At 38.4% G+C, this 18,165-nt stretch overlaps 2 protein-coding genes across 2 annotated transcripts; both read right to left on the bottom strand.

The window, feature by feature from the left end:
* Positions 1-4,448: 4,448 nt before the first annotated feature.
* Positions 4,449-5,576, bottom strand: LOC110869677. Its single transcript, XM_022118912.1, has 2 exons — positions 5,303-5,576; positions 4,449-5,068 (listed from the first exon to the last, which is right to left on the bottom strand). Exons 1-2 carry the CDS (start codon positions 5,574-5,576, stop codon positions 4,449-4,451), a joined length of 894 nt encoding a protein of 297 aa, XP_021974604.1.
* A 1,606-nt stretch (positions 5,577-7,182) lies between these two features.
* Positions 7,183-13,791, bottom strand: LOC110872277 (probable serine/threonine-protein kinase PBL9). The gene is made up of 6 exons (XM_022121050.2): positions 12,434-13,791; positions 12,059-12,366; positions 11,493-11,628; positions 11,274-11,404; positions 11,047-11,170; positions 7,183-8,038 (listed from the first exon to the last, which is right to left on the bottom strand). The coding sequence occupies exons 1-6, from the start codon at positions 13,680-13,682 to the stop codon at positions 7,716-7,718; spliced, it is 2,271 nt and encodes a 756-aa protein (XP_021976742.1). The 5' UTR covers positions 13,683-13,791; the 3' UTR covers positions 7,183-7,715.
* Between the last annotated feature and the right edge of the window lie 4,374 nt (positions 13,792-18,165).

Genomic DNA, 18,165 nt, shown 5'->3' with positions numbered 1-18,165 from the left:
CATTTGAGACCCGTTCACGAACAAAGTGGTAATCAAGTGCAACATGTTTCATACGGGAGTGATAAATGGGATTAGCACATAAGTAAGTTGCCCCTGTGTTGTCACAGAATAAGGTGGGAGTATGTGTTGTTTGAATGCCAAGTTCTTTAAGTAAATTTTGTACCCAAATTAATTCAGCAGTAGCATTAGCAAGTGCCTTGTATTCCGCTTCGGTAGACGAGCGAGAAACAGATTTTTGTCGACAAGATCGCCACGATATAATGTTTGATCCCAAGTATATAAGATATGCAGTAGTTGAGCGGCCCCCATCCAGAATTCCACCCCAATCCGAGTCTGAAAAGGCCGATAGATCAAGAGAAGAAGATCGATTTAGAAAGAGACCATGGTGGATGGTGCCCTTGAGATAGCGTAGGACGCGTTTGAGTGCTTGCCAATGGGTTTGTGTTGGCATGTGCATGAATTGAGATAACTTGTTAACGGCATAGGAAATATCGGGCCGAGTGAAAGCCAAATATTGAAGCGAACCGACAAGTTTTCGGTAAGGAGTAGGATCAATTTTTGGAGACCGGTCATGCGGAGAAAGTGTGTCCGCGGTTCCGAGAGGTGTGTGAACATCTTTGGCACCATCCATATGGAAGGTTGTGAGAAGATCTTGGATGTGCCTGTGTTGTGAAAGAAAAAGACCATTTGTGGTTTGGATTGCTTCGATACCAAGAAAATGATGAAGAGAGCCAAGGTCTTTAATGGAGAACCGATTGGCAAGGGATGTGGTAAAGAAGTCAAGAAAGTTATTGTTGTTACCGGTTAAGACGAGGTCATCAACATAGACAAGGAGATAGGATGTGATGGCCCCTTTGTTGTAGATGAACAAAGATGGGTCAGCAAGAGATTTTTGGAAGCCAAAGTTAAGGAGAAATGTGGTAAGTTCATTGTACCACGCCCGAGGGGCCTGTTTCAAGCCGTATAAAGATTTTCGTAGCTTGCAAACATGGTGAGGGTGTTGAGGATTTACATACCCAGGAGGTTGCATCATGTAGACCTCTTCCGTTAATGTGCCGTGTAAGAACGCATTATTAACATCAAGTTGTTTTAACGGCCAGTTTTTGGAGAGCGCAATGGATAGAATGAGGCGAATGGTGACCGGTTTTGAGACTGGACTAAAGGTTTCGAAGTAATCTTTCCCGTACTGTTGATGGAAGCCTTTGGCGACTAAGCGGGCTTTGTACTTCTCAATTGAGCCATCAGGGGCTCTTTTGATCCGAAATACCCATTTACACCCTATGGGTGTATGGGCGGTGTTAGGAACAAGCTCCCATGTCCCATTTCGAAGAAGGGCATTAAATTCGCTATCCATTGCGTGCCGCCATTTTGGGTCTTTGAGGGCTTGAGTGTGGGAGGTAGGTTCAAGGGTAGCGGGTATAGGATGAACGGTGGTAGTGTTGACCATATCGGGATTAAAGTATTTGGTATTAGGTTTGTGAGTTCGTTGGGGTCGGGTGTGTGTGGGTGTAGGGGAGGGAGCCGGAGCAGTGGTTGAGGAGTGGCTTGAGGATGATGCTGTGGTGGGTGAAGGTGGAGCCGAAGGTAAGGAAGACGTGGTGGAATTCGTAGATGTTGGGGTTGGAGAGGATTGAGTGGTGTCAGCTGGATGGGCTGCGGGTGGAAAATTTGTGGAAGGGACGATAGGTGTTTGGATATTGGGAAGTGTGGATGGTGGTTTGGATGGTATGGCAGAAGTGAGATTTGAAGTGAGTGGTGTATGGGAATTAGTGGTGAAAACTTCAACTGAGGGAAGTTTAGGAGTAGTGGTTAATGTAAAAGGGAAACTATGTTCAATAAATTCAACGTGACGAGAGTGATAAAGACGATGAGCCACGGGGTCATAGCACTTGTAGGCGGATTTGGAGGAGGAATAGCCAAGGAAGATGCATTTAATGGAACGTGGGTGGAGTTTAGAAGGAGCATAAGGTCGTAGCCAAGGGAAGCACAAACACCCAAAAGGTTTGAGTTTTGTGTAGATTGGAGGAGTGTTGTAAAGACGTTGAAATGGAGAATGGTTATCAAGGATTGGTGTAGGGAGACGGTTAATAAGATAGACAGCGGTTTGGAAGGCATGGGTCCAAAATGGAAGCGGTAGATTAGCGTGATGAAGGAGAGACAAGCCGGTTTCGACGATGTGACGATGTCGCCGTTCGGCAACACCATTTTGTTCCGGAGTATGTGGAGGTGTGGTGAAATGCGAGATGCCATGTTCTTGGAGGTAGGGGAGGAGGCCAATGTATTCACCTCCATTGTCAGAAAAAAGGGAGATGAGAGGTGTGCGAAAAATTTTTTCGACTAATAGTTTAAATTGTGGAAAAAGGATGGAAACGTCGGATTTTCTTTTCATTGGGTATAACCACGTATACTTTGAGAAATAGTCAACAAATATGACGTAGTATGTGTAACCATCATTGGATTTTTGTACGGGACCCCAAACATCGGAGTAAACGAGTTCTAATGGTTTAGACACCTTGAATGAATTTGCTCCAAATGGCATTTTATGGCTTTTATTTAAAGAACATGCATTACAATGAAAAGGAGTTTGCAACATTTTATTGTACTTGAGTCCTAAATTATTTAGTAAAGCTTTTAGAACTTTGATTGAAGGATGTCCAAACTTGTGGTGCCAAGAAAGAAGTGACTTCGAGAAGGTGGAGCTTGAATTGATTTGCTTTGGACTTTGAGGGATGAAGCTAGGTGCATAATATACATCATTTATGTTCACTCCCCGCATTAGACGCGCCCCCGTGCGAAGGTCCTTAACAAAGAAATGAAAGGGAAAAAATTCAACCGAAACCTTGTTAGTTTTACAAAGTTTAGCAACAGAAACAAGGTTGTTACGCAAATTTGGAACAAGTAGCACATTTTTTAGTTGTAGGGAACGTGAATTAGTCGGAATAGATGTGTGACCAATATGAGAAATGGGAAGAGTTTTACCATTTCCTAACACAATTTCATCCGGTCCGCCATATTCGGAGAGACCGTGTAAGAAGGATTGGTCGTAGGATGCATGGTTGGAGGCGCCACTGTCAAACATGCCAAGCGGATTGTGAGAGGAGCTTGACACGGAAGAGTTAACTGTTGGATTGGAGGATACGGATGTTGGATGGGAGATGTGGTGATCCTGTAGGAACCGCACAAGCTTCCTGCAATCTTTGGTATCGTGACCTGTAATGTTACAAAAATAACAAAAAACATTATTTCGGTTAGATCGGTAATTGGAGCCATTTTGCGGACGGTTGTTCCTTTGTCCGAAGTTGTTGTTCCGAGTGCTGTTACGTGGCTCAAAGGAGCCACGCCCATCCGGTGTTGCTCGGGAAAAAGAGGGACGTCTTTGCATGTTATTAACGGTAGTAAGTGTAGGTGCGGGTTGTGCTTCAAGGAGGGACCGTTCGTGGTCAACCAGCTTCTCAAAAAGATCTGAAAAACTGATAGATGTATCCCGCATCTTCACAGCAGCAGCGACCTGCTTGTAGTCTTCCCCGAGGTGAGTGATGATGTGCACGATAAGGTCGTCTTCATCAACCGGTTTCTGGGCTAGTGCCAGTTCATCAGCGATTGATTTCATCTCACGGAGGTATTCCGCAACAGGCCGGTTGCCTTTGGTAGTTGTAGCGAGCTTGGAGCGAAGAGAGATGATACGGGAGCGAGAGACACCCGCATAAGTTTCGGTGAGGCGCTGAAAAAGTTCAAGAGATGTTGCAGCAGATGAAACTATGGGGAGAATAGTGGCGGAGCAGCTGCCAAGGAGTGCTCCGAGCAGTATCTGATCTTGACGGAACCATAATCGGTATGCCGGGTTTGGTTTGCCTTCGAGTACCTTGGGTGGTGGTTCGGTTTTCCCGTCAACAAACTGCTCAAGTTCGAGACCCGTAAGGGTTGATAGGACTTGTTTGCGCCATGATATGAAGTTATCTGGGACCACTTGAATGGGAAAATGGGTGTGAGTAGAGAGGGTGATGATAGTGGTAGTGGTAGCCATGGGTGATCGGAAAAAAAGGGAACTGGTCGGAGTTATGGATCGGAAAACTCGGAGGAGCTGTGATCAGAGCTCTGATACCATATAAGGTACAGAATAATTGGTAAAATGAATTGATTCTTTACATCCAGGAATGGAGATTAAATATACAAAGGTACAGCCTAAATCAAGGCAATAATCAAGAAAAATAAATATATGATATGTAACTGATTGGTGCTGGCTATTTGACAGGATTGACTGAATCTTGGGGCAGATTCAGTGGCTTGATTGCTTCCGTAATAGGTTTGAAGTTTTTTCAACATCGAACGTTTCGGCTCGGGATACTGATCGACATCCATCGTTATCATTTCCCATTCCTTGAGCCGAATTTTTTCATCCGTGATTATCTCATTCGACAATCGGACCTTCTCGCGTAACTTTTCTTCCGCTACACGAGCTTTTTCTTCGACGGCCCGCTCCTTCGCCTTCGTCTCTTTTGGGCCGAGACTTCGTTGTACATTTTTAAGTTTTCCATAAACTCTTCCATCTTCGGGTCCACCGTTTCCTTTTCTTTCCCCTTGGCCCGCTCCTTCTTTAATTTGTCTCGGCCCGGTGGACGCTCCGCTTCATGTACAGCGTACTCCTCTTCGTCAAAGTCGGCGTCATCATTTAAGTTTATTTGACACCTCGCGTCCGATCCACCGGCGCTAAAACTACCCGTTTCCGATGTTTTTTGGCGTTTCGCCATCTCCACCTCGTTGGGAATCGGCGCCCATTTTGGATCGTCTTTTAGAATTGCCCACGCGCGAACGTGTGTAAAGTTGGTACCACCGTTGTTCGCCTTATACTTGTCCAACGCTTTTTGGAACACATCGTCGTCGCTCATGCCGCTACGACGCCCACTTGTATATAACTTATCATATTCCTCGCAAAACCTATTGATGGACGCATTCAATTTCCGCCACTTTGATGAAACCGAGTCGACATCTCGATACGCGCCTTGGTCCATAAGGCCGAGGAACTTCGCCAAAACCTTGGACCAAAACCCGTCACCCGTTTGGTTATTACCTATAGAAAATAAACAAAATATATAAAGTGTTAACAAAAATAAAAAAACCTTTAAAAAAATACAAACTGTTAACAAAAAATTATATTTTAAAAAAATCAACAAACTTTAAAACAATTATAAAACCAACTGTTAAGAAAAAAAAAAACAAAAAAAAACTTAAACTTTAAAAAAAAAACAAACTGTTAAGAAAAAATAAACAAAAAAAATGTATAAACCTTAAAAAAAATACGAACCTTTTGTCGGGTGGTTAGACATGCCAATGTAAGCCTTGGCTAAGGCTTCTTCTTCGATTGGCGTCCACTTAGTCGCCTTCGGTTTGGACGGTTGATCACCCACCACTTGCTTGCCTTTGTTTCGTTTTCCTTTTCCTTTAGGCGGTTGGGTTTCGGGAACAACCTCCACATCGCCGTCGGGTTCGGATTGTTGAAAGGGTTGCGTCGGGATCGGTTGGGGTTGAACAGGTGTTGTCGGGTTCGGTGGGAAATTATAAGCACCCCGCATCATCATTTGTTGAAGGGCTTGATTTTGAGAGTTTGAACGAATTGGTATGGCGAGTGTTGAAATGATGCAAACGCATTTGATGAATATTGCGAGAATTGGTTCGGTTCTAGCGTCGGATAATATCCCGGAACCGAGAAAACATTCGGTTGGGTCGGGTTGTTGGGATTGTTGGGATTGTTCGGGTTGTTCGGGTTGTTGAAGGGATCCATGATAGAGTATAAAGGTTTATAAAAGTGGGAGAAGATTTATAAAAAAATTATGTGAGAGAGATGAAATATTGGGGTTAAAATTGTGAATGGAAGTGAAAAGGGAATGAAATGAGGGGACGGCCCCATACCGTGTAGCCTAAGTGAACCGAACGTTTAGCGAACCTACTGTCTCTATCACTAACGAACCGTTCGGCGGGAGCGTTAGTTTAATAAATGAACAAACATGAATAAGGAATTTCGTTTGATTAAATAAATGAATGAACATGAACAAGAGGTCGTGCTTGTTCAATTGTATGTTCGTTAACATGTTCGTTTATGTCCGTTCATGGTAATTTGTATTATTTAGTTTATGTTCAGTCACTAAAAACTTAGATCTTTACAGCATTATTGTGGGATAACTATGTTTATGCTTCTTATGTCTGACTTGTGCCTTTGTTTTGGGATAATTATTTATGTTCATGATTATCATAATTATGTCTAATGATTAGAATTAAGAATGTTGCTGTTTTTTTTTTATAAAAATGGTTTGTTTGTGTTGGTGAACAAGTTGAATGCGAAACGAACATTAACAAGGCTGTGTTCAGTTCAGTTGGTGCCCTAGGTAACAATGAATGTTTGAAACCCTATCTGAGAATCTGGAAGCAATTTAGGTGTTTACTTTTTACCGGATATGAAGAACATAAAATTAAAAACCCTTTGAATGATTTGAAGTTACAAGCATTTGTATTTGTAGAGAAATAATAATTGGTAAAGTCAAAAGCATGTGTGATAGTGGATACATGTGCAAGTTTTACCAACCTAGAGAAGAGGAAGACAACTGTAGAGCTTTGTGTCAGGTAACACACGGTGGGACGAAAACCCGGTTGGGCTCGGGAATTAAATTGACAACCTCACACAATGTAACACAAGTGGGAATTGAATTTGAGTCTCAATTGAAAAACATAAACACTAAGAGAGGCATCTATACTCATTTTGTTCGATCAGTACGAGTTCAGTTTCGTTTTCATAACTACAACGAACAAAAAATATGTTATATTTGACAAATTCAAATAAAACTAATATTGAATCTTAGATGAAAATAAAGGAAAATTACAAAATTAACCATTGACCAAAACTATTTTCAAATTTGGCAACCTCACGCGTTCTTGGAGCGGCGGATCATGCGCGGGATGCGTCTTTTAAGCCCCAGAAACATAGTGAGTTCATCTAGTATAGTATGTCATTCACCATTACTTATCAATTCCCGATGGTTCCTATAAATAGTATGTCATGTCTAGTATTGTTTACACAAATAAAGGCCTAATTAATGTATCATGATAGCAATAATGTCGTAGTTAAGATATGTGTTAACCTTGTTAAGTGATGATTTCACAATTCAAGATGAACAAACTAATTGAATGGAGTTTATGCATAAAGTATACACATTGATGGATATTGAAACACACATTTGTCATAGTTAAGTAGAAACTAGAAATAACCTTAAATAAGATTATTCTAACCAAAGCTCTACGTAAGTTCAAACTCTTTATGTACATAAAGAAATTATGTACTTAACAGATACATGGTATATGAATTGCAATTTCTCAATGACTAGCTTTAGGAACAAACATGAACTTACACTGTGTTCCCGAGTTTCATTTAAAGAGAGAAGAGAAATGATTTGGAAGGAAGTAAGGAAAAGTTGTATTCCAGAGCTTTTTGTTTTTTTTTTTATGGAGACAAAGGAAGAGAGGAGAAAAGAAAGGAAGCAGTTTTTAAGCTAAAATCCGTCCTTTTAAATTGGAAAGAAACGGAGAGAAAAAAAAGGTGGGATTGCATTCTCTATATATGCTCCTATACCTATTTCATTCTTATTTCAGAACTGGTGGTCTTGATGATGGCAATTACTTGATATTTGTTTGTTATGTAGGTTCAATGACAGATAGGGTTAGCCTTTTTACTTTCTTGGTTTCAAACTGATAGCATTAATATCTTGTAAACACGACACTATTTCCTCCATAGAAGGCCGGCTCTTGGGCTCTTGTTTAAGGCAACTTACGACGAGCTCAGCAGCTTTACGAGCGGCTTTTGCAGGGTAATTTTTTCCCAATCGAGGATCCATAATTTTGTGTATTCTCTTATCTGTCAAGAAAGGCCTAGTCCATTCCACCAAGTTCACTTTTGCGCCTTGTCGATTGCGGTCAAGAGCTCGTAACCCTGTTATAAGCTCAAGCATTACCACTCCAAAACCATAAACATCACTCTTGACATAAAAGTGGCCTGTAATTGCAAAGCAACGCCACCGTTATAATTTATAAACCATGTAAAAATTAAAACCGAAGAAGAAGAGTATCTGTTACTATTTCATAAAGATTAATTAAGCTTTGTGTATCATAGTAACCATTTCCGAAAAACTTATCTAATTCTTAATCTAAGGAAAAATGTGTCTAAAAAATAACCAAGTTTCATTACTATGTGTCATGTAGATCACTCAAGTTTCACACCATTCCTTTTTTATAAAATTCTTAGTAACTGTTTAAACTGTGTGAAAAAGTAACTACATATACTCAGTTCCTTGTGATCCGTTTAGTTTAACCGATCATTGAAAACTTCACAATAGTGGAATAATATGAAAGTGATAGGTAACAGAATTAAATGACGATGATGAAGGTAAATCTGTAATTATATTTGATAAAACTGAAAAAGGTAATACAATTACTCGCCACCGAAGTGGTCCAGGGCTATGCCCTTCTCATGCTAACACAAGAGCCTAACAACTTCCTAAATTATCTCCTCTCCCAATACTAAATGACTATTGCCTTATTTATATAAGTATTAGTTACACTATCCCCCCTTATACTATTATAATATACTAATACGTATGCAATATCTATCAATACTCCCTCCATAAGACAAGACTTGTCCTCAAGTCTTGAAAGAAATCCTCTATTGGTCCAGAAGGTCCGTATGCTCCAACTGAAAATGCAATCCTTCAATGCCATCTGATTCATCATCCCCGAGGAGTAACACCCGAAGTTTTCCCTCCGGGCACTTATGAGCAGGACTATAAGATTGTCCACACTTGTAGCATAGTCCTTTCTTCCGGCGTTCCTCCCACTCGGTACGAGATAGAGAACGAACACCGCGATCGCGAGAGCTGACATGTCCACTGGTAGGGCCAGAAGTCCCCGTAAATTTGGACACCATAGTACCCAACGGCCGAGGCCCGGTCCCGGGATCCGACCATGACAGTCCAGCATGAGAATAGTACCGAAAACGAGACCGCAAGGAGTAGGAATCCGATGGACGAAGCATCAATTCAACATCCTTAGCCAAGGACATGGCATCAATGCACGAAGTTGGACGATGTAAACGAACCCGCTGTTTGACATCCTCCTTCAGACCAGCAACAAAATATCCTAAAGTCTGAGATTCTGGTAAACGAGGAATCAAAGACAACAAATACTCGAAATCTTCAATGTAATCATGAATCGAGTCCGATTGTTGAATGGTGGCTAGTTGTTCATACGGATTGTGAATTTCCAAACCACTGAATCGTTGTAACAACTCTGATTGAAAATCAGACCAAGTAAGGGAATCATGTACCTGTTTAAGCACCGTAAACCAGTGTTGAGCGACCCCACTCATGCTCAACTGAGCGAGACGGAGGCGCAGCGTGTCCGGAGTTTGGTTGATGTCAAAATACAAATTAGCCTTCTGAATCCAGCCCTGTGGATCGAAACCACAAAATTCTGGAAGTTTCACCTTCTTCACCGCATAAGGAAGGCTATGCGAAGGACCCTGAGAACCCCCACCGGAATCGAAAATTGCAGAGCCGAATGACCCGTCATCTGCCATCTTCTTCTCCTGTTGGCGTACAAAACCCGCCATCATTTTACGGAACTCGGAATTCTCCAAACGATCCGCCTCTAGAGCCGCTGCTATGGAATCCAAACGCGAAGACTGAGCGGTCAAATCGCCCTGAAGTTTCTGAATCAATTGCTCATGAGCATCCAAACGAGCATTATGATTCACCATAATTGAAATCGGAAAATGACGTGAAAATGGAATCGGAAATTAACAGTGAATTGAGACGAGCAATGGACAATAAATCGGAAATGAAATACGATAAGGAACCTGGGAATAGATTCAGAAATCGAACGATTGAAAGCAGAAATCGAAACAGAGGATGAAATTGAAGCAGATCTGAAACGAAATGGAGGTAGAACTGACGGATCTGAAAATGGATCTGAGACGATGTTGAGGCGGAAATTGGATCTGAGATCCGACTGAAACACAGATCCGAAAACGAATATAGATCTGATTGAAGCAGAAGGTGATGGAAGTAGAGCAATGGCAGGTCGGACCAGTGATAGGTAACAGAATTAAATGACGATGATGAAGGTAAATCTGTAATTATATTTGATAAAACTGAAAAAGGTAATACAATTACTCGCCACCGAAGTGGTCCAGGGCTATGCCCTTCTCATGCTAACACAAGAGCCTAACAACTTCCTAAATTATCTCCTCTCCCAATACTAAATGACTATTGCCTTATTTATATAAGTATTAGTTACACTATCCCCCCTTATACTATTATAATATACTAATACGTATGCAATATCTATCAGAAAGTGATCAAAGTGAAACAATTATGAAACTTTGTTACTATCTTATGATCAAACAAACTATTTCATAAGTTGGGGAAAGTTCTTGTACAAATAATCTTAACATACTAAACATACAAATTGAAGGAAAACTCAAAAAGACAAGGTGGCATTTCTGTAATTATCAATAACTATCAAAGTTACTCTACAAATATACCTAAAAAACCTAACCCCCCCCCCCCCCCCAACCCCCCTCCCAAGCTAAAATGCTAAAAACTAAACCCCCAAAAAACCTAAAAAATCTATAAAAAAACACACAAATTATTTTATTTTTTTTTTAACATTTTTATTAAAAAATCGCTACTTTTAGTAGCAGCAAAAAAAAAAGAAAAATTTTTGCTAACAAAATTTAGCGATTTTTTTATAAAAAATATTAAAAAAAATTGTGTTTTTTAGGTATTTTTGGTTGAGTTCACATTTGTATAGTAACTTTGATAGTTGGTGGTAATTACAAAAATGCCACCTTGTCTTTTTGAATTTTCCTTCAATTTGTATGTTAAGATTATTTGTATTTGATCTTTTGCCTTCATAAGTTTTAGTCAAAACCCTCTAATTACATTCAAAGGGCTATAGAATTTGAAGGAATGCAGTTAGTTTAATCCAAAAAAAAAGAGAACTAACCAGTAGCCAGATACTCAGGAGCTGCATAACCGTAGGTGCCCACTACACGGGTTGACACATGAGTCATTCCATCGGATGGACCTACCTTTGCTAACCCAAAATCTGACACCTTTGCATTATAATCCTGAAAATACAATGTAATAAAATGATTGAACCTAAAACATCAAAATCATTGAACCTGAAAATACATGTTTAAAGTAAAGTTATATACTAGTTTTTTTGCTTACCTCATCTAACAATATATTTGAGGCTTTCATATCCCTGTAAATAACATTTACTGAATGCAAGAAAGCCATGCCTTGAGCTGCGCCAATGGCTATTTTAATCATCGTAGACCATGGTAGTGCATCTACACCTTCTGCATAATTAAACTTATAAATATTGTTTATAAATCTAAAAGATACAACATTTTTCGTATTTGTTGATGTATATAAGTAGTTACTTACTTCTGAAAAGACGATCCTCTAAGCTTCCCCCTTGCATGAATTCATAAACAAGAAGCAGCTCCATATTTTCCTGGCAATATCCTAAGAGTTTAACAACATTTGGGTGTTTAAGCATTCCCAAGAGAGTCACCTCTGTCTGTCACAAAAAAATAAAAATAAAACAAAATAAATAGATAAAAATGTTTAAGCCTTCCCAAAAGAGTCACTTCTGTCTGTCACAAAAAAAAAAAAATAAAAAATAAAAAATAAAACAAATTAAATAAAAAAACACATAAGAATTCACAAGCTTAATTTTTCCCAAAGGTCAGGAAACTTTAATGGTCATCATAGTTATTTTCAGAGTCCTCATCTTTAGCGATCAAATATATACGTCATCATATACAAAGAAACCTATTTCATTTACTGAAAAATGACCGTATAAGAATTTATAACCTGTAATAAAGAACATACAAGTGAATAACCCAAGTATAATTAGAAGATGTTCAATAATTCATGCATGCCTTTTGCAACATATGTCAATGCAAGACTGAAAATAACAAAAGTGACAGACAGAGAAACAAGCAAACCTGCCACACTTCGAATCCTTGTATAGTTTCAGGATTTAATTTCTTAATAGCAACAGGAAGCCCATTGCCAGCCTTCTGTGGGGTGTATGTTACCCTGTCCAACCACCCTTTGAAAACCCTCCCAAAACCACCCTCTCCAAGAAAGCAATCGCGCCGAAAGTTACACGTGGCTTTCTGTAAGTCAGAATATGTGAACTCCTTGAAGATCAGTGGCGTTGCGTCCTCACTAGGTGACACCACCCGCTGAGAAGCAGTTACAATACCACCGCTATCATGGCCGCCTGTCTTTCTATCAGATATCACACTCCCTGCTTAACACATATGGACTTAAATACAAGCGACATAAAGCTGAGAACAGAAAATAATCAAACTTACATGGAGCTTTGGTTAAGAACAGTGACCATCCAAGGTATTTCCTATTACTAGCCCTCTCCACACTCTGCATTGTCCATGTTAGCACCAACTCAAGCCTACCCAAAATCACAGTCATCGTTGGTCGATCCTTTGAAGAAGTACGGAGGCATTCATATGCAATTTGCCCAAAATGCTTTAGGCATTTAGCCGAGACTTGTCCCCTCAGACTGGGATCAACAATCCGACTTAGATTACCTCTTTTGATGCAGTGTTTGGCCCATCCAGCTAGGCTGTGCTGTTCCTCATCCAATGAAAAATCCAGGGCAGGCCTACCGCATAACACTTCCAACAACACCACACCAAATGCATACACATCAGATTTTCTTGTAAGTCTGTGAGTTGAGAAATATTCAGCATCCATGTACCCAAATGTACTTACGATCTGACCCGTATAAACATTAGTGGTAGCACCTGACTGAGACGCTGGAGTAATTCTAGACAGCCCAAAGTCTGCAATCTTACTTGCCAAGTTCTCATCCAGCAAGATATTCGAGCTTTTAACATCACGATGGATGACTCGATGCTGGACACCTGTACCCGTATGGAGGTAGTCCAATCCACGAGCAGCATCTATGCAAATATTGAGTCTTTGAATCCATGTCAGTGGAGAATAACTAGTTGTATTAGCTCTTTTTTTATGCAGATGATCCTCAAGACTCCCATTGGGCATGTATTCATAAACAAGGATCATATCTGTTTCACAATAACCTAGTAAAGAGACAATATGACTATGGCGAATCTTGGAAAGCATTTCAATCTCTGCATAGAACTCGGTTTCCCCTTGATTGGAATTGCAATCTAACCTCTTGATGGCAACATCTGTACTTGCCCCAAAGTCGATTTTACCCTTGTATACCTGACCAAACCCACCTTTTCCAATTACAAAAGCATCATCAAAATCATTTGTTGCCAATTTGATTTCAGCAAGTGAAAAAACTTGACACTGTTTATAAAGTGATGATGATGACAAGGATGGATCCTTCCTCTCACCATCGTCTTCTTCGTGCATGGATCGTATATCCAATGATGTCGACGAGGCTGAACTTTTCAGCTCCCCATTGTCTTCTTGGGGCATAATCCTTTTATCCAAAGATGACGATGAGGCTGAATTTTTCTGCTCGCCATTGTCTTGCTCTTGTAGTTTCTGTAAATAATAAACAAGAATATCCAATATGGTAAGGAGTAATATAAGAGTTGTGGAAAAGTACATGCTTCTTCGAGTTATGGATAACAATCAACAGATTTATAGATGGAATTGCTCCCGGCGCAGTTGGTGTCTTGAATGCTAAAGATAACTTTGATCAAGCAAATACAGTGATATTATTTGTCTGTATTGCCTCAAACCTTTATATTAAAGTATTTTTTAGATGGAATCCAATGGCGTAGCTTAGTGGGTGTGTGAGGTATGTAGTTTTCGTATATAATTTTTTTAGATATATACGTTTTCGACCCCCGGTCAGAAATCTCAAACTTCGCCACTAGAATCGGATGAAATAATATTAGTAAAGTGGTAAGAGTTGAAAGTATCAATGTACATGCTAGTCAAGATTGGAAATGTGAAAGCAAAAGGTTGACTGACCACTAAATTACAATAGTATACCCCATTGCCGACAATGCACATCCAGTCATTATAATGTGGTGAGCCAGCCCTAGGGTGGGCGGGGAGGATCATCGGCTAAGTACCGATATTTCGAAGAACATGTTATTTAAAAGATGGGGGGGGGGGGTTAGGTAGGTTTTTCGGGGAAGGGGTTAGGTTTTTTTTTTTTTTTTTTTTTTTTTTTTTTTTTTTTTGGGGGGGGGGGTTAGGATTTTTTTTTTTTTTAGGTTTTTGGGGGGTTGGGGGGGGGGGGTTAGTTTTTTTTTTAGGTTTTTGGGTGGGGTGGGTGTTGAGGTTTTTGGTGGTAGTGTAGTGGGTTTAGGTTTTAGGTTTTAGGTTTTAGGTTATTGGACACTTGTCACTCTATAAATCCTCCTTACAATTCTTACAATTAGGAGTATTCATCCTTTTTAAAGTGAGCTCTTTTTTCATTGTACGGGTCCGTGAACGTCTTCACGACAATTGAATACTTCGGATAAATTTCATCGCATAAATAGTATCCATGCGGGTAGTAGTTCCCGTTTGCATAAAAAGATGCTTTGGCAGCTTGACCAGATATGTAGTCTTCTACCAATGGAGACTGCTCGAAAACGTTTAAATCATTGCGTGACCCTGCAACACCAAAGTAAGCCGACCATACCCCAAGGTCCTGTGAGGCAACCGCTTGAAGAATAACAGTTGGTCCGTCCTGATCACCTCGTGTGTGTTGACCTCGCCATGCGGTCGGACAATTATACCACTGCCAATGTCGACAATCCAAGCTTCTGATCATGCCCGGTAAACCAACGGGGACCGTAAAACTCTATAACACCTTTTAAAAATATAACGTTAACCTAAGTTAAAAAAATATGAATGCATGTAAATAAATAAAAAAATTATTAATATACCTTTACAAACACCTGATGTAGGAAAACACCTCGTAGGAACCCGTTTTCAACGCATTTCCTACGCAACTTCCTACACATTTTCTACGAAACTACTACGTCGCAAATTGCTACGAATCTCCTACAATATATTTAATTATTATCTTTTAGGTTTAATTTTTTTAGCTACACATTTCCGACCAAAAAAAAAAAAACAAAAAAATAACAAATTTTAATACAACATTATTTGTGACCAACTTCTGACAAATAAATTAGAAGTGTTGTTATAAATTTCTGAGGAAACTGAGTATTTTTTGTGACCAAATTCCAACAAATAAATAAGAAGTGTTGTTACAAATTTTCGAGAAAACTGGGTATTTTTTGTGACTCAATTCCGAATAAATAAGAAGTGTTGTTACAAAGTTTCGAGATTTGGGATTTGGGATTTTTTTGTCATTTCATTCAAACGTCAAACGTCTGACTTTTTTTTGCCAAAATCGTCCCTGAGATTTGAGATTTTTTGCCATTTTCATCCAAATGTTGGATAGAAAAAATAAAACAAATTAGATGTTTGGATGAAAATGACAAAAAAACCAAAAAGTGAAGGACTATATTGTACAAAAAAATTGTTTTGGATGAAAATGACAAACATGTCCAAACCTCAGGGACGATTTTGGCAATTTACTCTAATAATAATTATATAGATTGTTTCTTACACATTTGTGACAAATCCTTAAATGTCGTCAGAAATGTGTCACAACTTGCAATGGATTTAAGCATTTTGTCATAAATGTGTAGGAAATTGCATTCATACATGGATTGTTTCCTATGCCTTTGTAACAAATATATTTAAAATAAGCATTTTGTCATAAATGTATAGGAAATATGTTTATTTTATAATTATTATATACTAGTTTTTTATTATTTATAAATATAATAGTATATATCCTTGTATTTATGTTTAATACAAGGATATTTCTCGGAAATGTGTCACAAGTTGTGACGCAATTCCGACGGATGGTTTATGTTAATTAATAAATAAATAAATACTTTGTCAGAATTGTGTAGGAAATGTTATTATTTTCCCTTGTTTATTTTGCATATATTAATATTTATTCGGTTAACAATAATAATTAACTTTTTGTAGATTATTTATGACAGATTTGTGAAGCAACTGTCAATTAATTAGGGTTTTCTTATTTTTTTCAGAAACTTGTCACAAGTTGTGATGGAATTTCGAAGGATGGTTTAAGAAATAAATATTTCGTCATAAATGTGTAGGAAACGATATTATTTTCCCTTATTTTTTTGGCTTATATAAATATGTATTCAGTAAAGAATAATAACTAACCTTTTGTAGATTATTTCTGACCGATTTGTGACGCAACTGTCAATAATTAGGGTTTTCTTATTTTTCGTCATAAATGTGTAGGAAACGATATTATTTTCCCTTATTTTTTTGGCTTATATAAATATATATTCGGTAAAGAATAATCATTAACCTTTTGTAGGTTATTTCCGATAGATTTGTGACGCAAATGTCAATTAATTAGGGTTTTCTTATTTTTCGTCGTGGATGCATCGAAAATTTGTAACAAAATCTAGAAAAAAAATTGTAGGAAATTCATCATAAAAGTGTTGTAATCTGTGAGGAAAAAAATTGTGTAGAAAATTTTTGTAGAAAATTGTCCCTTTTTCTAGTAGTGCTGTAGTTCTCCTTGATAGATACAATTTTTTCTTTCCATGTCCATTGCAAATGTGAAAGCTGTTTATTATTTATTTATATAAATGAACTAGATAAAATATAATTACGGTAAACAATCAAATGAGTTAAAACAAAACTTTTAATTTGAATTAATGGTATTCCTTCTATTTATACTTATACTATTGGACGGGTGATCTATCGACCTAAACCCCTACCCGTTGCTTCGCATGGAGGGGAGAACGGTGGCAATTCTCACGACGATGATCACCATACCTTTGTTCATGGTGTAGGCTCATCAAGTTTCCGTTGTTGATCTTTAACCGCTTTGGTTTCATTCTGATGGCATTGATCTCTTCTAAACTCGCCACCACTTTCTCCATTGAAGGCCGGTGATTTGGGTTCACATCAAGACACTTTCGGATGAGTTCTCCTGCTTTAATCACACCTTGTGATGGATAATGTTGTTCCAATTGCAGATCCATAATTCCTTTTAGTTTCTTGATGTCAGTTAACGAAGGTCTAGCCCAATCCACCAAGTTTTGTTGTGAGGGAGGTCGATTAGGATCAAGTACACGTAACCCTGTCATCATCTCCAGCATCACCACCCCAAAGCCATAAACATCACTCTTCACATATAGATGGCCTATAGTTCCATCACAACACTTTATTGTTTATGTATGTAAAATTTAGTCAAAACCTCTTAAGTAGCTACCTAATTAAGAGTAAAGTTTCCGTACAAATAACTTTAACGTACTAAACGTACAAATAACATGAAAAAGACAAAAAAACGCGGTGACATTTTCATAATTATTTGCTTGTAGGGTAATTATCAAAATTACTCTACAAATGATCCTGTAGAGTAATTTTGATCTTGTATAGTAATTTTGTAAAATATCGAAATTACTCTACAAATATTCCTGTAGAGTAATTTTGATCTTGTATAGTAATTTTGTAAAATGTTCTTGTAGAGTAATTTTGATCTTGTAGAGTAATTTTGTAAAATGTTCTTGTAGAGTAATTTTGATCAAAAAACTATATCTCACCAAAAAACCTAACCCCCCCCCCCCCCAAAAAAAAAAAAAAAACCTAAAGAAAACCTAACCCCCCCCCACCCCACCCACCAAAAACCTAAAAAAACCTACCCCCCCCACACACACACACCCAAACTAAATGCTAAAAACTAAACCCCATAGCTAAATGCTAATTTTTTTTTTTTTACAAAATTACTCTACAGGATCATTTTACAAAATTACTCTACAGGATCATTTGTAGAGTAATTTTGAATTGTTTGTTGTTTGATGAACTTGCAGTGTAATTTTGATACACTTGTAGAGTAATTTTGATAATTACCCTACAAGATCAAAATTACTCTACAATAACATTTTACAAAATTACTCTAGAAAGATCAAAATTACTCTACAATATCATTTGTAGAGTAATTTTGATAATTACTGATAATTACGAAAATGCCTCCGTGTTTTTTCAGCAAAACCTTCAGTTCGTACGTTTTGCATATTAAAGTTAT

The sequence above is a fragment of the Helianthus annuus genome, chromosome 8 (assembly GCF_002127325.2).
Source record: "Helianthus annuus cultivar XRQ/B chromosome 8, HanXRQr2.0-SUNRISE, whole genome shotgun sequence".
Taxonomy (NCBI): Eukaryota; Viridiplantae; Streptophyta; class Magnoliopsida; order Asterales; family Asteraceae; genus Helianthus; species Helianthus annuus.
The sequence above is the reverse complement of the archived record's forward strand: the minus strand, read 5'-3'. Positions and strand labels throughout refer to the sequence as shown.